At 41.8% G+C, this 21,058-nt stretch overlaps 1 protein-coding gene across 5 annotated transcripts in view; it reads left to right on the top strand.

Moving 5' to 3' along the window:
* Nucleotides 1-21,058, top strand: part of TEX264 (testis expressed 264, ER-phagy receptor) — a 166,338-nt gene that overhangs the window by 51,032 nt on the left and 94,248 nt on the right. For all 5 annotated transcript variants that reach the window (XM_083726651.1, XM_083726654.1, XM_083726653.1 and 2 more), the window contains one exon: nucleotides 5,878-6,099. In XM_083726651.1, coding sequence (XP_083582777.1) covers nucleotides 5,878-6,099 — 222 coding nt within the window. The remainder of the gene's footprint in view (nucleotides 1-5,877; nucleotides 6,100-21,058) is intronic.

The following is a 21,058-nucleotide window of genomic DNA, read 5'->3' on the forward strand; positions in this document are numbered from 1 at the left end:
GGCAGGTGTATCTGTTGAGTGGGTGACAGAATGCCTGGATGTCATTCTTGCTATTTCCACTTCCATCTTGCATGTCTGAATAAATAGCCTTTTCTAATCTATAAATGCAGGATAACAGTGTAGTTTATGGTGACATTATTTCACTTCTTAATATACTGGTCCTGAAAAATGGAACTGCAATAATACAGCACAGATCTTTAAAAGTTATGTTTATCTTTAAATTACCTTTGAATAGACCAATTTTTTCTTCTTCTTTTCAGCTTGCTAAACTATTGAGTGTTTTATTGTATCATCCTGCTATATCTTTTGGTAGACTGCATTGTTGGAACACAGTTCAGTCTGGCTCATATAATAGAGTGAAGGAGTGCATTTTATATCTAGGCCAGATTAGGGTTTGTTCTGGGCATCTGGTGCCTTGGAGTGTCTTTAACCAGGTGTACCCTTTCTTGAAAAGATGCTAATGTAACAGGCAATGTGTGGAGCAGCTCTAAAAGTGTCTGGATGGTTGAACAGTAATCCAGAAGATAACATTCTAATCTGTACTGGTTACTTGTTCTAGTCTGCATTTAGAGGAGTGATTCTTACCTTTTTTTTACAGTTCCAAAGTTTGTGTACTGTAAGTATTGCCATCTCTTACAAGAACAACATCTGAAGTCAACTGAAGCTAGGCAGGTATCTACTATAAGAAGGGACTTATAGAATCATAGATTTGTTGTTGGGTGGGACCCCGAGGGTCATCTAGTCCAACTCCCTGCAATGCAGGAATCCCAACTAAAGCATCCATGACAGATGGCCATCCAACCTCTGCTTAAAAGCCTCCAAGTTCACCACCTTCCATGGGAGTGAAACAGCTCTTATTGTCAGAAGGTTCTTCCTGAAATTTAGTTGGAATCTTCTTTCTTGTAACTTGAAGCCTGATAGCATGATTTTGAGTGAGTTTTTCTGGATGTGCATATTGTTCTACAGGAGTGTCTCTGTATGGTACTTAAAGGATTTAAGGCACCAGCCCATACCACAAAGCTGCAGAAACTTTGCATATGCTTATTTATATAGATAACTGTAAGAAAATGAAGATGGTGGGTGGCTTTATTATTATTATTTACTCGCCCTTCACCTTAAGGTTCCAGGGTGGTTTACAACATTAAAACACTTACAATCACATAAACAAGGTGGATCCTAAAAATATGTATTCATGGGGTCTGAACTGGCAGTGATGGACCAGGAACCAGACCTTGAGGTCATAGCAGACAGCTAGATAGAAGATGTTGACATGTAGCAGCCATGAGAAAGGTAGATGCCATGCTAGGGATCATTAGGAAAGGAATTGAAGTGGCCATATCATAATGCTGTTATACAAATCTATGGGGCAACCACATTTGGAATATTGTGCACACTTTTGGTCACCTCACCTCAAAAAAGTTATTGTAGAGTTGTAAAAAGTTCAGAAAAGGGGATCAAGGGAATGGAGCAACTCCCCAGTGAAGAAAGGTTGCAGTGTTTGGCACTCTTTGGTTTAGAGAAAAGGTGAATAAGAGGTGACATGAGAGAAGCTCATGAAATTGTTCATGGCATGGAGAAAGTGGATAGTACAAAGTTCTTTCCCCTCTCTCATAACAATAGAACTTGTGAAGCTGAATGTTGGAAGATTCGGGTCAGCGAAAAGCAACTGCTTCTTCAAGCAGTGCATAGTTAAACTACAGAACACACTCCCACAGGAGGCAGTGATGGCCACCAACTTGAATAGCTTTAAAAGATGATTAGACAAATTCATGGAGAAGAGAGCTATCAATGGCTACTAGCCATGGTGGTTATGCTCTGGCTCCACAGTCAGAGGCAGTATGCTTCTGAATACCAGTTGCTGGAAACCATCAGAAGGGACAGTGCTCTTGGACTCTAATCCCACTTGTGGATTTCTCAGAGGCAACCATTCAGCCACTGAGAACAGGATGCTAGACTGGATGGGCTATTGGCCTGGTTCTGCAGGCTCTTCTTATGTTCAGTGTACCCATATGTCCTGTAAGGAAGGGGGGGGGGGGGTAGAAGGTTTTAAAAGGAAGGGAAAGGGCAAATGATCAGCAGCTTGACTTCAAGATCCTGAGTGTGTGAGAGAGAAAGTTAAAAAAGGCAAAATGTTATATACAGTGGTGCCTCGCAAGACAAAATTAATCCGTTCCGTGAGGCTCTTCGTATAGCGGTTTTTTCGTCTTGCGAAGCAAGCCCATTGACAGCTTAGCAGATTAGCGCTACAGCTGTCAAGCGGCTTCCAGCGATCAGCTGTTAAGCGGCTTAGCGGCTTAAGAAAAGGGCGAAAAAAGCGAAAAAAACCCGCGGGGGGATGCAAGATTTTTTTCGTCTTGCGAAGCAACCCCATAGGGGAATTTGTTTTGCGAAGCGCCTCCAAAACGGAAAACCCTTTCGTCTAGCGGGTTTTTCGTCTTGCGAGGCGTTCGTCTTGCGGGGCACCACTGTATTATCTTCTCCCTCTTGCAGGTCTCTGGTATGTAATTATTAGTTGTGCTATTCATCTAAGTTTTACCCAGAGTAGACCTATGGACATTAATAGAGCTAACTTAGTTATGGTCATTAATTTTAATGGGTCTGCTCTGAGAAAGGCTTAGTCGAATGCCACCCAAAGCCTCCACATGTATTTTAACTGTACCTTTGCATTATCAGTCTTTTTAACTCCATACTTATTACTGATGTGGGAAAAGGGGGACCTGATTTGACTCACACGTTTCCATATTTAGTAAGGAGAATTGGTCTCTGGCAAACAGCATCTTCTTCCTCTGCCTGGCCTTTTGCTTGGCTTTAGTGCCTTTAGGAAAGCATCAAAAACATCTAAAACATGCTTTCAAGACCATGGTGATCTATACCTGTCATTGAATGAGTAAAATGAAAAGGAAAACTCATTCACAGCACGCAGCAGAAATGGCAGCGCTGGCCTGGATGACGGCCCTGAGAATGTCAGGGGTTTGTTTTTAATATTCAGCTGGCAGATTCCTTAAAAACCTGTCTGCATATATTTTTTTAAATGTCACAGCATGGTCCTTGGCTAGCAGGTAGAGCAGTAAGACCTTTGGAATGGCAGTGGCAGCAGCTGCTGCTGCTCACTTGTTGCTTCACTCATAATAGACAGATAATTGGCACTGGCTTTAATTGGTCTCTTTCCTACAATTGGCATTGTTGAGTAACAAATAGATCAGCCACTACAGAAGTCAATGAAGCCTTCCACCAGATAATGTCTATGTTGTGCATAGTTGTTGCTGTAAGGCACTTATTCTCTCTGTTGCTCAGATGAGAAAGATTTTTCAGATTTCATATTCTGACCCTTAAGTTTGGTCTGGTTTGTTTGTCAAGACAGACTAGAGTCTACTGCCAGCCTTTTGGATTCATAGACATTCATTTAACTTATATAGACTTTTGTCTTCCATTACTCCAAAAATAAGGTTTACACAGAAATCCTTTCAATGCATATAATCCATATGCAGTGGCTACTTGTGAGAATCTACTAATCCAAAATTGGGACAAATAGCATCCACTCTACAGTAAAATTACCTATGAGCAAATGAAACATGGAAACACATGATTTTCATGACTATACATTAAATGTGTGGTGACAACGCTCAAACCTATTTTGACATCCCTTCTAAGCTGGAAACCTTTTTCCTAATCCTAACCCCAGGTGTACCTGGCTGCTTATGTTGTGATTATTAGTATTTGAAGAAAGGCACTCGGCACATGCTTATATGTGCTTTCTTATTCACTGCAACTCTGGGGTTCCAAGGGAGATACAAGGCTGAAATTTAGTTTGGAGTAATCTTTACCACATTCCTAAAGTTGATCTTTCCATCTTTATTCTGAGAATCATTTTTAAATGCAGTACTAATGAGAGCTGGAGCTACTTTTTCCACTTAGTGGCTGTGAGCTGTGTGACTGTGCCTCCTATGATGTTGGTGAAAAGCTATTTTTGTGTAGCAACAGTAATATGGCACAATTAACCAATCTATAGTGATAAATGCTAGTCATATAGTTACTGGTTGAATTTTTATTGGATATTAGACAGTATTCAAGAACCAAACATCAGTAAAAACAACTAATTTGCTTTTGCTTGCCTTTTACTTACAGCAAGCATGAAGCATGTATATGGTGAAAATGCAATATGTGAAGCATCCCTCAGACTCAATTCGATATTTCTGTTGAAGTGTTTATCATTATGTTTTATTCTGCATTGTGGTTTTTAAATGTTTCAGAAGTTCTGTATTTTGATCTTTTGTAAGTTGCTTTGATGGTGAAAAGCATTGAACAAATGTAATAAGAATAACTTTTCTTTCTTAAAGCAGTGGTTTCCAAAATGCCAACTTTCAGAGTGACCTTTAACATTGATTTGTCTTGCCAATAAATCTCTTGGCATCTGCTAAGGCAGGGTTTCCCAAACTTGGGTGTCCAACTGTTTTTGGACTACATTTCCCATCAGCTCCGACCATTTGTCCTGCTAGCTAGGGATGATGAGAGTTATAGTCCAAAAACAGCTGAAGACTCAAGTTTGGGAAACCTTGTCACCATCTCAGTTCACATAGGTTACCAACTACAGTAACCTTTGCCAAATTCCTGCGTAAACTGAGGGCCAAACCACACAATGTTAAATGAATAGAGTTGCATCCAACAAAGTTGTTCCATTTTAGCAAGGACTTCCAACTGCACAGTGGAACTTCCCCTACCTCTCCTCTCCCTATACACCCCCCAAATTTGTTCTGGATGGTTCACAATTTTTACAGTGCTTCCCCTCTCTACCCATCTTGCAGTGAACAGACCACACTGTTCGTAAGTTTAAATGCTTTACAGTACTTACAAACTCCAAAGGTCAGAGTCATTCTATGCACAGTTATTCTATGCAGCAGCAATGTGGGGTACAAAATATAGTGAAATAGCTCTAAGCACATGATCTGAGTTTGTAGTGAGCAAGCTCAGGCACATCCTATCTCACATAGTGAAAGAAAATGAACAAAGAAGCTTTACTTCTCTGGAGACAAGGGCCCATGACCTAACTGAGTCTAGGAATATAATTCTCTGGTCTTAACCTCTTCATGTGGGATGCAGGTGGCACTGTGGGTTAAACCACAGAGCCTAGGACTTTCCGATCAGAAGGTCGGTGGTTCAAATCCCCGCGACAGGGTGAGCTCCCGTTGCTCGGTTCCTGCTCCTGCCAACCTAGCAGTTCGAAAGCACGTCAAAGTGCAAGTAGATAAATAAGTACCGCTCCGGTGGGAAGGTAAATGACGTTTCCGTGCGCTGCTCTGGTTCACCAGAAGCAGCTTAGTCATGCTGGCCACATGACCTGGAAGCTGTACGCAGGCCCCCTCAGCCAATAAAGCGAGATGAGCGCCGCAACCTCAGAGTCGTCCGTGACTGGACCTAATGTTCAGGGGTCCCTTTACCTTTACCTTTAACCCCTTCATGTATTAACTAGCCCTAAGCTTGCTACTTATATTTGACTGCAATTTCCCCACAACCCCCTTTTCAGGCAAATATGACAATTGGATGCACAATTTAATAAACCACCCAGAGTCCCATCTTGACTTAAAGGTTCTCAAAACTGTGTTGTTTGACTCTGGATCAATTTGTACAGCGCTCTTCTTTGGCTGCACATAAATGTCAGTAATGGTAGGCAAGTTATCATGCTGGGAAATGTTTGCCATTTCTAATAAGCTTCTGAGAAACCCTAGAGCTCTCCAGAACATTGTTTGGGAACTACTGCCTTAAGCTATAGGTAGGATCACTGAATGATAAGACTGGTATTATTCCATTATTTTAAACACAGTATCATGAGCCCTTTGAAGCCCTTTGTTGTCTAATGCCAGCCCTTATTTCTCTTTAAAGGTGGATCCAGAGAAATGCCGCTATCTTGTGGGTAGCATCTTGAGTGAAGGAGAAGAGAAGCCATCTGAGGAAGTGGTGCGCATGTTTCTGAAGTATGGTTTCAAGATCATCAACTTCCCAGCCCCTAGCCATGTTGTCATGGCAACTTTTCCCTACACGACTCCACTGTCCATCCATCTGGCAGTGAACCGTGTCCACACAGCCCTTGACGTATACATCAAGGTGAGTGATCCTATGTAACAAGTCTTCTGTTTTAAGCCTGCTAGGTAAAACCGTTTCCTTGCCTTGTGAAGGTGATACACATTATCTTATATTATATATTTCCAATTAATCATGCAGCCTGAATCCTTTTTCTGTTGCTGGCTGTTAAGTATTATTTACCTGTGATACCGTCTTTCCTTTAGACTTTGCAAAGACACCAGTTGTCTTTCGGGATCAGTGGAGTGTATGAAGTAGTGGTGGGGAATCTTTGACCATTGGGCCTAATTAGGTCTGACAGGCCTCTCCATTTTGTCCACGAGAAACCATACCCACCTGCCATAAACTTGACATCATGTATGATGTCAGAAATAGGTCCAGGAAGGTCAAGGCTGAGCCAATAAGTGATCTGCATGGCTTTTCTTTTCTTTTCCTTTCTTTTCACAATCACTGTTGATGGGCTGTCCTTTCAGAGGGCTGTGCATGGCACTTTGCAGCCCTGACTGTTATCTGATATTAAGGACTTCTAAGTGTCGTACAGGCACTCCGTAATCATTAACAATCAACTGATCATTTGTACTTGCAGGAAGCTCTGCACAATGGTTTGAAGACTCAACAATTGGAGACTTTAAAGTGCCATGTCATGGATCACCTGATATTATTCTGGCATCAGGTGATAAGTAGGCAGCCCTACCACTTGCCAACTTTTACCCAGAGGATGTTAGGGAGATAGGGGTCCAGCCCACAGACCAAATCTATTTCCCCATTCCTGGTATAATGTTCTACACAAGGTTTTGAAATATTCACTGTTATGATGGAAACATGTGGGGTTTTTTTTGCTTGTAATCTTCTTCATGTGTACCAGTGGAAGACACTTTCTTACCATCCCCAAAGGACTGGGATGATTTTTTTGCTAAATATGTTTGAAACTAAAAGTTGGCCTCATAGATATTTCCTCAGAGAATGCCAATTTTGTGTGTATGTATGAATGAATGAGTGAGTGAGTGGGTGGGTGGGTGGGTGGGTGGATGCTTCTAGATCAGTGCTTCTCAAATTCATTTCTTTGGGCCACACTTTCAGAATAACATTTGCTCATGCCACACCAAATTTTTAATTAATAATAAATATATTAGAAAATAAAAACAACAACCCCTAGCAGTGCTTAATCTATAACAGAGAACATAACTACTGTAAAATATTAACTTGGGACATCCAGAAAGTATGCTGTGCTGTGCTGTGCTATGCTATGCTATGCTATACCGAAATGTTTATTTGATTGTTCTTGAGTCTTTCTGCCACACTTGCCATCCATGCCATCCACTCCATCCACTCCCCTTTGAGAACCACTGTTATAGATGGAGAGCCTCTAGTGCTGTAAACTGCAAGCAGGATTGCATTAGCCATCCACACTTCAGGGGTCTATCCTTTTTGGGGGCCTGTATGCATGGCACTATGGGCAAGACAAAGCTTTGTGAGAACTGTTGTTTCCTCTCCTTTCCCCTCATTTGTCACTTTCTCTTCTGACATTTTGAAGCAGATGCTTCTCAGTGCCATTTTAGCCCCTTATTTTGTATTTCTACCTGTGTACATGTATGCAGTTACTGAAGCAGTACAATTGAAAAAAATTAAAAAGTTGTATTTATTATTTTTTAAAAAGACAATGCCTGTAGCTCAGGGCAAGAGGGTTGCAGCTTATCTTCTGCATTAACATGATTATGGATTGGGCCTGGAAATTTCACCTGGAAATGCCCTTTTCCAGTGTAGCTAATTTCACAATGGAACCTAATCAGATATCCTGATCCAGTCAGTGTTACAATATGGATAGAAAATTTACAGCCTTGATTTTTCCTTGTTAGTTGTGTCAGTCTACTGTAGTATAACTGCATTAAAAACAAATTGTGCCCGACTGCAGTCCAGGGTTAATGGATTGCAGCCTTATAGGGTTTAAGCCAGAGACACCTGCACATCTGTACCTGGAGGTAAGCACTGATGTTTTCAAAGTAATCTACTAATTAAATAACTATTTGAACTGTGTGGGTTGAGGGAACCTCATTACAGGAAGCAATTAATTAAGGCAGAGAGCTGGTAGATCAGGAGAAAAAGGACTTATTGTGCAGGATGTGAAACAGCTCTGAAACCAGAAATTCATGGCAAGCAGCTGAGGAGGAGAGGCTGTCCCAACATGTCATCTACCTCCCCTGGGAACATTTCTTCTCACTCTGCCTCCATCACACATTTTACCATCCATACCTGCAAAGAGATTGACCTGCTATTCTCTTCTTCCCCTCCTTAGCAGATTTTCTGTGGGTTTTTTATTTTATTTTTAAAAAAAAGGTAGAGGAGAGGAAGGTAAGAAAACATGGGAGGATTGCAAGTGGCTTATGAAGTTGTCTGGACTCTCCGTAAAATTGCACAAAGGAGACATGGCAATTTCACAGCAACAGTCTTGCCTAGAAGAAGAGAGAGAGAGAAACACAGGAATGTGATTTTGAAGGGAATGCATTTAGGTTCCCATGTACGTTTTGTACATCACAAATGTTTCCATTCATATATCTTCTCCTATATAATAGAGCACAACTGATTCCCATCTCCTGTCAAACGAATTCCCTATCACAAACTTTTAACTCTAAAAAACACATCCCTAAAATCTTATCTGACTCTTGCTAAAACATTTGCCGCTGTTTCCTAGCACTCTGTGTGAGAGTTTTCCTTCATCAGAATTGACAGCTTTACGTGCTTTTTTGCTTGCCCTATTGCCAGCCAGCAAAGAAAACTCTTTGGAAAGACTGCCATTCAGTTATCTTGTTTATTCCCCATCTCTGATAAGGAAGCTAGCTGAATGGACATACTGTAACCTGCAAGAGTGTTATTTAGTTCAGAAGGGAGAGACAATTTAGTTCAGAAGGGAGAGAGAATTCAGTTTTCATGTAGGTCATCCCCATTCTCTGGAATTTTATCTCTTCCCCAACCCTGCCCTATGTTGCTTAGAATGCAGGCGATCTTGAGGAGAAGATAAAGGAACAGTCAAACTTGGAAACCTCCATGGATTGCAATATATGATGTTAGGAGAAAGAGAGCTTATGTTTTTCAAAGGGGGGAAATATTACTGATCATGAATTTCAGAATTCCTGTATTGATTGTAAGCTAGAGCATTTCCACATGTTCAGCATGATGGTGATGTCGATTGGTACTTGCCTCCCTTTCTCCCTAATTTATACCAATTTGTTTAAACCATTATTAACTGATAATCTTAGAATATTAAGTCATCATAGTTGATTTTAAAAGCAGATTGCATTTTTGTTCTTACTGGATTATTTTTGTTTATTTTAAATAAAAAGATAACATTTAAAACACCCACTTTTCTTAACTGGCCTGACTTGAACCCTAGCTATACTTCTGAAATGTTTTGTCAAGGCTCTATCTGCACCTACCTCTTTAAAAGCAACACTTTTGTGTGCTGAATTGGGCATTTAAAAAAATTCATAGACATCAATGCTTGTGTGCTAATACAGTGGTACCTCAGGTTAAGAACTTAATTTGTTCTGGAGGTCTGTTCTTAACCTGAAACCATTCTTAACCTGAAGTACCACTTTAGCTGCCGCCACCCCGCCACCCTGTGATTTCTGTTCTCATCCTGAAGCAAAGTTCTTAACCCAAGGTACTATTTCTGGGTTAGCGGAGTCTGTAACCTGAAGCATCTGTAACCTGAGGTACCACTGTATAATGTGGCTGGGGATATAAGACTGCCTTCAAAGAGGACCTGCAACGGCACCAGGAAGCATCAGTGCTTTGTGCTTCCTGTTGTATCATCTTCCCCACTCCAACTTATCATTATTTGCAATGAAATCTCTTATATCTCCTATAGCAGGTTGTTTCCCACAAATATTCCTATAAGGAAATTGGTGGATAGACTGTTGGAAATGACAGAGCCTTCATTATGGGATTCCCCCTGTTGCTCTTGCCAGGTAGCTATGACATTCACATAGTTGTATTAAAAAATCCCTGCTAAACTATTATTTCTTTCATGTTAGTAAACATGTCTGGATTAATTTTGTGCCAAAATCTGGTTTTTAAAACAGAAAACATGTAGTGTCTTTAAAAAAAGAAATCTCTATATAAATAAAAAAGTGGCGACTAGACATTCTGTTTTTGTGCCTACAGTCCAAGTCCCAGGAGCAATGTTGCTCCTAACTTTTGTATCCCAGTTTCTAACACTGATTATGAGATATTTACTGATTGGAAATGAAGTGGTGTGACCATCATAAAAATTTTGCACCTGCAAATATTATTCAAAGTGGGATCATGCATTATAGCCCTGATATCATCATGCACACAGATAATCATGGAATGTGAAGTAAAAAATGACATCTGGAGGGGCCCTCAGTGCCTATCATGCATGCATATTTTGAGCAATATACATGCAACACCCCCCCTTTAATCCAGATTTAATGTTTCTGCAATAACATCCCCCCCCCTACCCATGGTAAATCAGGATTAAAGGGTAGAAAAAATGTGGAATGGCATTTTCATGGGGATGGTATTGCCTGAATTTGCGTCTATGGGCAGCGCCATTTCCATAATAAATGGCTGTGTGCAAATGTCCATTGTTCAGCATTTGCACACTAGTTTCCTTTGGCCCTAACTATGGGTAAATGCACAAGCCTTGTTGTAGCTTGTGCTGAAAAAGTGAGTAGAAAGTGAGTAAGGAAAGCAGTGCTATTAAGTGTGTACTTTATGTGCAAGTCTACGTTTTTAATAGCAACATCAGATTTACCAAATTTACACTTGCTTTAGGGTGAAGAGATGACATTTGGATGCTCCAGGAAAGGTCCTGGAGAGTGCATCTGTAACATAAGCAGTGAAATCATTAAAGCTAAAAAAGGAGCTACAGATAGTGCTGGGAACACCTGGTAGCTTTTTAATGAGAGCTGCCTTTCTGGTTTAAAAAATAAATACATCCAAAATCCTTGGTGCTTATATTTTTCAAACTGAATGAAGAACAGAGATTTATCCTAAGTTGAAACTTTTCTTTTTCAACCTAGTGAGATAGAAATCTTGGGCAAATGTGCATCAAATTTATGATTGCTTTGTGTGTTTGCCTCTCTTGGGAACTTGAAACTGGATATTTTTATTGCAGATTTCAGTCATGGAGTTTCTGTGAATGAGGTTATTGAGGTAATGTAACTTGGTTATGGGGCATATTAGAAGGGTAGTCAGTTATAGGTTTGAGGGTCTTTCAGTTGACCCTATTTATAAGTAAATCTCAAAGCAGACAGAAAATATTTTCCATTTTTACAAATATGGAGTTGAAATTCAGAAATTTGAAATGATAATATACGTGAGGAAGAAAGAGTTAGTTAGGTGTGTGCCTGTGGATCTTAGAGTTGTGATTCTAACCAAAACCAGAGGCAAATGAGCAGAGCACAGATTAATTACTAAGGGAGTGCTATCAGAACTACCTGTTCTTTTTAGAGGCTTGTTCTTCCTTACCTTTTATTGATTTCCTGAATGCAAGAGCTGGAAAAATACAAGGTCTCTAGCTGCTGAGGCTCCTAGAACCATAATCCTAAAAAAGTAAATTCTCTCTATTCTATAGAGGGACTCAGTTGTTTGAATGGCCTGAAATTTGGACCTGGTTTGGTGAACTATCTAATCAGTGTGTGCTTCAACCACTTTTCAACCTGATAATAATAATAATGATAATGATAACAACAATAAATTTGTTACTTATACCTCGCCCATCTGGCTGGGTTTCCCCAGCCACTCTGGGCGGCATCCAACAAGAGATTAAAAATACATTAAAACATCAGTCAACCCCCCCTCCCCCACAAAACACCAGTCATTAAAAACTTCCCTAAACAGCGCTGCCTTCAGATGTAAAGGTATAGGGATGTGCAACACGGCCTCCTGTCACTGCCAGAGAGCTTGAAGTAGCTGGGATGGACAGACCTGGTATTAAATAGTGGAAGCTTAGTCATCTGTTGTAGACTAGTCAACAGATCAGAACCTTCTGTCTTCTGCACTTCTGTCTTCGGTTTCTCAACTCCAGTGTGGCCAGTGTTTCTGGCAAGAGTCTGTCCTTGAGTCAAGTATAAAGTATGAGAAAGTGCATATGCAACCCTGCCACATGCCTTGGTGTAGTTTTTGTCTTTTGTCTTACTGAACTGAGGAGGGGTCAGGCATGTTGACCTGACAAGCCCATAGGTTCTTTCCAGGGGTGTGCTACATGCTTCCAGTACCTGTGACACTTGTCTAGGCACTACTGTATATTACAGTAACTCTCCAAAATTAGACTGGCTTTTCGGAGTTGCTTTGATATGCTGCCTTTCTGCTGTGACATTTGAGGTAGTTTACAATTCAGTACTAAACTAAGAGAAAAAATAATAAAAAGAGCTGTTTAGAATCTCTTCAAGAGATGATAGGAAGAGTGCCTTGATCTGGGCTGCTTTTCTTTTCTTTTGGGGACCTGTTTTCAGCCCAGGTAAGACCTTCTTTTACAGTTATCCAGACCTCTTTGCCTACTGGCTTGCTTCCCTTTTCATTTTTCTTGAGTCTAGGACTCTCACAAGGCCAGTGCACCCAGAATTGCTCCATTGCTAGATTTTTAAATTCCAGTATCCTGGCAAAAGCAATATAGAGTCTTGTGCCACCGTAAAGGCTAACTTGCTTATTATAGCATAAGCCTTCATGAACTGAGGCCCACATCAACAGTGTGCCTATCTCCTCGCCCTGATTTGCCTGCAGATACAGCTGTGGAGCCCTGGAAATGATGCATTATCAGTACCATGCACCTTGTGCCATTTTGTGTAAGAACATCTAGGATGTTATAGGAGGGCAATTTTTGCAGTCACCCAAGCCATATACCACAAATAAGCAAAAACTGTTCAAACTTCCCTAGGTGGGTCTCACCTCTGTTGCTTGGAGGAAGAGGGTGAAAGCCATTTTAGCAGAACTGTCTAAACCTACAGCTTGGTTTCCTTGCAAAGCCAATTCTGCCAATGTATCATGCTCCTCTCTTGAAACTCCCTCTTCTTCCCATCTCTTTGAACTGCTTTTCACAATGGCAGGTTTGACATGAATAGCACCTGGAGACCAGGCTTGTCACTTGGCTGCCCCTTTCACTCAAGTTTGCACCTGAGCCCTCAGAAGTGTCAGGTTCTTGTTTCCCTCCCACAATATGGAGCGCTGGGAACTCTGCATTTTGCTACTGTTCACATACCAGAGTAGACATTTGCCAACTTCACAGCCAGGGTTGGGGGGGGGGGAGGGGATGGATTTCCTGAGGCATTGCTCCCAAATCAGGGGTGTTCTCACATCGCCTCCTGGCTGCTGTGGCAAACAGCATCTGCTCCCCTGGCACCTGTTGGAGAGACAGGGAAAGAAAACAAGAGAGAAACTTTCACAGAAACAGGTGACCTGTGCACATTTTCTGATGGGAATATGTGTTGCCATGGAGACAGCTTCTCCAAATAGCTCCCCTCCACCTCCCCCAAGCAACTGAGGCGCAAGCAAGACATTTTTGCAGTGTCTGGTTTGAAAAGATTCTCTTAATGAGAGTCGTAGGTCAGGCGAGCTGAGCGAAGGAGACCCCCTTTCTGCTGCTTTGTCCCTGCGGGATGCACCGAGCAGGCAAACGGGCTTATGAAAAAGAAGTCTCTTCAAAGGGTCTCCATGTTGTAAATGAAATGAAGGCTCTGGTTCCCCCCCCATCTTTTTTGAGAGAGAGAGAGAGAGAGAGAGAGAGAGAGAGAGAGAGAGAGAGAAAGTGAGAAGGATTTGGTTCAAATGGATCACCTCTCTTCCTAGGCAAGCAACTTAACAGCCTATTTAAAAATGGAAAGAGATGGAAAAACAAGACAAAAGAATGAGAGAGAGCTTAAGGTGGAATGGTGGAGAATGGAGATGGTGACTGAGGGCAGCACAATATGAGCAGCAAGATGGCAAGGGGATGGGAAGTGTCTTTTTTAAACAGAACAACAAACCAGCAAAAGGGCTTAGTAAGAGAGAATGGAGGATAAGAAAAGTTGTGAAACCTAAGCCAGTAGAGGGGCTGAAGTGGATAAAGAGCATACAAATTGCAAGCTTTGAAATTCCAGGGAAGGACTTTCAACGGCGTTCAGACTGTCAGACATTTCTAGGCTTAAACCAAGAGGCCTTTGGATTGGACACAGACTTCTTCCTTCTTAGTGGCTGCTGGTCAGATGAGGGAATGCATAGACATTTCTTATAGACAATTTCAGCTGTGGCATTCATTTGTCAATCTATAATTCTCTTGGCCTGGAAAATCAGATGAAAGCAGATGACCAGTCTGGTGCCATCAGCTGATAAAAGGTTTCTGGAGCTGCTGCTTTCCCTTGCTCTGGGCAGTTTGTCAAAGGGGTGTGTGTGTGTCACCCAGCTCTTCCATCAGCACTACCAGACTGAGGGCTTATACACACTTACCTTTTGCCCTGTTTGGACACAGAGCTTTAAAGCAGGGTGTGTGTGTGTGTGTGTGTGTGTGTGTGTGTGTAGAACCTCAGTTGGCTATGTATTTTTATTGATGGGGGGGCAGCTGTCCCCCCCAGCTACACCCAGGGATGGGGATTATTTGGGTTGATTGTGTGGCACCATTGAGGAAGAATCACTGCCCTATTTCAGTCCTCTTGTGCTGGTCACTGTAACTTCAGACACCCCAAGATGCTACCAGTTTTCTGTAAAACTATTAGTCTGGCCCAGGTATGACTTGAGGATTTCTTTTCTAGCGCTGATCAACTCTTTGAGCCTAGAGATGAACAGGGTAAATAATATCCTATGGACCCCATTGGATATTTCAGTGCCTTTTGATATTACTGATCATGAGGTGTTGATGACCTGCTTGCAGGGCCTGGTGATAGTTTGCCTTTTGGCATCTCATATCTAACAAATTACTTCTTCCCCTGTGTCACTTTAAAATCTCGAAGGATGACTGACAGCAACTCCATGACACTCACTTTCTGTCCTTGGAGATTCATTAAAGCCCAATTCGAGCATCTTCCAAACAAATTATAAAGCAATTCTATTTTTGTTAGCTTTTAGCAACTGCATTCATTATCAGATTGGGACGGGAGGCAGGGGGAATTGGTTGGGGTTATAATAAGGTCTGTTTTTTGTGATATTTGATAGTTTACAGTTTATGTTTTTTAGACTCTGTTTTTATTTTTTTGTTCACAAGCATGTTAAAACCTGCCCTAAGCCATTCATAAAGGGTAAGATATAAAATGTGTTTATTTGATTTTTATAAGAGAAAACTGGCTTACAGAGAGGTACAAAGGACAACACTCTCTTTGGCCATTCTGCAGCCAAGCAGGAATGGAACTTATGAATTACTGATGTCCAGTTTCCTTTGGTAATTTTAGCATTACTTATTTATGAGCCTGAAACCCAACAAATGACAGGAAATATGTGGAAAAATTCTGTAGTGCTCTCTTTCATCTGGCCTCCCTCTCCCGCCTTTTGCAACATCTATTTTGAGCCTCTCATTCTGAGCTACCTGCTCTAATTGGCTTGCCTTTTTGGATATCTTGCAGATAGCTTCTTGGTCCTGTGCTGCTTGCCCTTTCTAGCATAGGTGTCTGTATTTGTGCTTGGCAAGTCCTTCACCTGTTTACTTGAACCCCTCCAAATGTGAATGTGTAAGGCAAGTGGTACTTCAACTGCTGCAGAACTTGCCTTCACAACAGCCTCAATAAAGTAAATTGTTTAGGCTAAAGTATGGGCCAGCTGGTTGCTAGGCAATCCTTTTGTATTTGCAGCAAGGTAAGTACAGGCTGCACACACACACACCATACGTCTAAAGCACTTTTAACACATCCACTCCCCCTGAAAAATCATAGGAAATGTAGTTTACCTCTCACAGAGCTACAGTTCCCAGAACCCTTAACAGACTACAGTTCCCAGTATAGTGTGCTTCCATTTATGAGTTGGAGTTTGGGATTTGCAGTCCTACAGGGAGGAATGAGAAGAAAGTGGCTGCTGGATTATTGATGCCATGATGGACGGAAGCCTGTATATTCTGCCTTACTGTGAAATGAATTTCATGTTGCGCTAAGACAATTGTTCTGCCCTGGCAGGTATTTCAGCTTGCTTGACCGAACAACTCACAGCTCTTCTTCCTCTCTCAACAGCCCCCAAGCCAATTCTGAGGGGCATGCCGAGGGGAGGGAAGAAAGCCTGTTGCACATGTGGAAGTCCTTGTATAGGGCATCGGCTGACAGGATTCATTAGCTGAATCCCAGTTTATCACTTTCCTGTTACAGTTAAGAGGCATTTTAGGATTGTCTTCTAAGTGAAAGGTCACAGGTTTTCCATGCATAGCCTGTTATTTTTGCCTATTTTCCAGCTTGCTGGTGGTTCTTTTGCTCAGGGTGGTGAAGCTGGTCAGGACAAAAATGTGTGGAAAATAGGTAGCCCAAGAAATAGTCATGAGGAGAGCTCTTTCCACAATCATATATATCCGTTTTCCTAGTACCTAGAGAGTGCTAGGTACAGTACTTTGTTATTCCAATCAGCATTTGCGTGGCAATACCCGCCCCCTCCCACAGTTGGAGTAAATAAAGACACCAGACCACAGAATTAAGTTTGATGGGCGAAAATGGCCACAACTTTATTGATTACAGGTAAGAGCGGTATTGGCCTTAGGCATTGGCCCTAACAGTCTATCCGGTCTAACCGGGGAGGGTTAAGCACCAACAGGGGGAGCCCCCGAGATGCACATCCGTAGGCACTCCCCAGGGGAATCCCTACTGATGGCTGTGGCTGGGGGCGTGAGCCCGCAACCCCCCCCCTCCGGAGATCGGGAGTGGCTTTCTGCAATTGCTAAAAGTGATGTGTTGCCTCTGAAGCACTGAGGTTCTGATGTATGGGATGAAGATGGGAGAAAACGCGAGTGGGTGCCTTGGATCCTGTTAGTTCCAAAAGCCAGCTCTTTCTTCCTATCTGCCAAGTTCTCAGAATATCAGGTCATGGAATGCAAATGAAAGCCTCTCTAAAGATGCTCTCCCAGGGTGAGCATTTTAATGACATTGTGAGCTGCTTATTAAACTGTAACCTGCCATTTCTGGGAGCGTTCACTCATGTTCTCAGTTTAATTATCCCTCTGTGGCAGTCTCAGTGTGAATACCTGTGTGCCCGTGTGCAGAGTGTATGAATATCTTCACCAAACAAAATACACCCCCCATGTTTTCATTAGAAGGCCTTTAGGACTCTGTGGTTTCTGTCCTGTGGCACACCGGATAGCTTGAGAGGTGTTTTAATTGCTTTCTAGCTGAGAAGTCCATCTGTCTTTGCCCTTTGTAGAGGATGCCATCGTTCCAAGCCTCATATTGCAGGACAGGTGTTGCTAATGCAGTCTCCACAATCAAAGCAAACTCCAGTCTGGTTCATTTTTTACTGCAGGAATTTTTAGAAGCGTCCAAGAGTTAGAACTGGTGAACCATACTGTAGCGCTGTCTGTGGCAGAAAAAGAGGGGGCAGGAGAAGAGATGATAGGAACACCTCAGTCCGTTCTGCTTTTGAGGGGTGGGGGGTGGGGCTTACCCAATTCCACTTTGAAGCAGAATTTGATGGCAGGATTGAAGTTATGCCCAAAGAGGAACTGAGTCAGACAAGGATCTGGATTTGGTGGAGATTATGGACTTCTGTTGCAACACTTGAAAGCCTTCCTTGATATTGTAAAGCTGCACTATACATATTCATAAGTGTTGTGCACCAGCATGGTACATGATGTCATGGTGTTATGTCAGTACAGGAAGCCCTGCTCATGCCCACTGGAAATAGAAACAACAACAACAACAACAACAAAGCCTTTCTTAACAAAGACACTGCTAGGCACTTACAGACCCCTTTACATAAAAAGTGCCCCCTGCCTTAGTCTATAACACTGGGGAGCCATCAAGAGGGAAGTAATAGTACCACTCTGTTCTGCCTTGGTCAGACCACACTTAGAGCACTGTGCCCAGTTCTGGGCACCACAATTTAAGAAGGATATTGGTGAACTAAACTGTGTACAGAGAAGGGCAACCAACATGATAACGGGTCTAGAAACCAAGCGTTATGGGGAACAGTTGAGGGAATTGGGTATGTTTAGCCTTGTAAAGAGGAGATTGAGAAGAAATAGGATAGACAACATCAAATATCCAAAGGGATGTCACATGGAGGGTGGAGCAAACTTGTGTTCTCCTGCTCCAGAGGGTAGGCCCCAAACCAATGGATTCAAGTTACAAGAAAGGAGCTTCTGACTAAAAATTAGGAATAACAACAAGAGCTGTTTGCTGGTGGAACAGACTCCCATGAGAGGTGGTGAACTCTCTTTCCTCGGAAGTTTTTAAGCAGAGGCTGGATGGCCATCTGTCATGAATGCTTTAGTTGAGATTCCTTCATTGCAGGGCATTGGGCTAGATTACCCTTCCAACTTTACAATTCTATGATTTTATTAAATGTTGTGCTCATTCTACTTCTTTAAGCAGTGAGAAGTTCCATGGGAACAGGGCTTTTGAGTTTAGTTTCCTTTTGAAAGGAACATGAGAACAAAACTAGCCAAAACCTGGCATACTTTTAAAACTGGAATTCACTTTTTTATTATTTAGTTTTTGCAGTCTCACTGTAAATGGGTTATTCTATAACAGTTATAGGATCCCTGGGGTCATCTAAGCTAGCCAGACCTCTTTGGTGCTGTCACACATCACAAAATTCGGCCAGATTAATGACACTTCCACTAAATATGAAATAATTATTTTGGATTAATGGACTAAATACTTATTTTGGATGAATTAACATAGCCTACAATGCTGTACTGTCATGGAAATTGGATTTTAATTGATTTGATTAATTAGCTGCTTCTGTGATGCTGTGTTCTTCATTTATTCTAATGATGCTGCCTATTGCTTTTTTAAATGTGTAGATTATAAAGTGCTCAGGAGTCCTAAGGGAGAAAATATGCTTGTATAACTATAATAAATAAAAAAGTTATCAAATATTGAAAACTATTCCAAAGAAAAAAACAGGTTGGATGTATGGGAACCACCAGGGGGAAGTGCAGAGTGACCAAGAAGCAGATGTTCTGAATCAGCTTTCCACAACCTAGTGCCCTCCAGAAGTTTTGGGATGATGGGAGTTGTAATTCAAAACATCTGGAGTTCACCAGGCTAGAAAGATTGTTTTAAACTATCTGCCTTATATCTGACTAGTGTATTGCCAGTTCTTGTGAAAAGGCTCTTTCACCCTTAAAGTTTTAAGGTGAGAATAAACTCTTGTGTTGAACTCATGATCATGTCACTTATAGGCAAGCCTAAGTCCTCAGTTAGGAAGCCACATGCTTCCAAAGTCTTTGTCCTTTGTCCTTTAGTTGTATCCATATAATAGGGAATGTCTAAGGAAGAGGAGTAGGTGGGCTAGATAAGAAAGCATTATTGGGACACAAGTGGAAAGGGGTGAAGTTTATAGACAATACTCATCAAAATGGAACAGTGAATAGTTGTCTCCCAAGTGCTGAAAGGATTAAGGAATGTTGCTTGTGACTTGTCATTAATTTGAATTTGAATGGTGGTATAGTTTAAGCCAATTAATAACTTAATCTTCTATTAGTCAAATACTTTTTTGCTGAATTGGAATGGATAAACTAAAACAGCTTAACCAAAGCAAAATGGGGGAAGAAAATGTTCCCTGGGTATATTTGTCTGAGGACATTCTGGACTTTATAGGCAAAAGCAACATCTTGATTGGTGTCTGGTCAACAGTGGAAAATGCCAGGTGCAGAATCTAGTGTGAAGCATTTCAATGATAACATAGCAGGTCTTAAGAGAATTTAACGTGACTTATGTAGAGAATCTAATTTTGACTTCTGTGGCCTCTAGAGGTATACACTACAATTGTTTTTATTTTCCACATTTAAATCATGTCAAAATAATTATATTGCTGTTCTCTCCTAATGGCTCCACAGTTTGTGTATCACAAATTAAAAATCAAGTGGCACATTTTGCAGATTAATAGAACTTGCAGTTTAGAGAGCTCTAGAGACCACTAGGCAGACGTTGGGAGGTCCTTATGGAATTGTTTTGCTTGTGTTCCTTTTTAAAGTACGTCTTTTGACTAGGAAGAGCTGATCTAGCCATGTTGCTTTCTTTTGGCGACTGGGCCATGGAGCAGACCACTAGGGACATTATGTACCTTGGAGAAGATATGGCATTTTCATAGCATCTCTGTCTCCCCTGCCTCAATGTGTTGGGTAGGAAATGTTGATATATTACTTATAACTGGTGTGCTGTATGCACTGAAGCAGTACTAAAGTCCTGATTGTTATGCTTAAAAGCAAGAGAGAGAGAGAGATCTATTAACTGATGTGTTCATATCTGTGGATTCTCAAAGATGGAAAATGGCGGTAGTTCAGTAGAGCACATGTTTTGAACAGAAAAGGTCCTACGGATCTCAAAGTAGGGCTAGGAAAAGGTCCTGTCTGAAATCCTGAAGAGCCAGAACTGAGCAAGACTGACCACTGGTCTCACTCAGTATATAATGACCGCTCCCTGCATAAAACGGGGGGCGCCCTTTGCATGGACGCGTGCAGCCCCTGGATCTGGAGCGGCTCCATCAGCATAGGCTTGGCTTCGCCTTCCCTCAGGTGGGATACCTGGAGGTCTCCGCCTACCTCAGTCAGTTGTCCAATCCCGCCTGGGGGAAGCGTTGCCAAGGAGACCAGGCCAGGTGGGGGGAGGGACTACCTGCCCACACAATAGAGGGAGGATCTTACCTGGGAATCCTCACTTGGCTCCAGAGCTCAGTATATAAAGCAGTTTTCTGTGTACCCAGCTTCCTTTGTACTCATCTATGAATCCAAATTGTTCTTCAAAAATTATCCTCTTCACTTTCACTTAAGATTTTGATGATGTATCTTCCTTTATCGCAGCAATGTTACCCTTGATTTATCAGAGGTCCCATGCTAATTCAACTTGACCCTAACGTTTTTCTT

The sequence above is a fragment of the Podarcis gaigeae genome (assembly GCF_964106915.1).
Source record: "Podarcis gaigeae genome assembly, chromosome: 2".
NCBI classification, from domain to species: Eukaryota; Metazoa; Chordata; class Lepidosauria; order Squamata; family Lacertidae; genus Podarcis; species Podarcis gaigeae.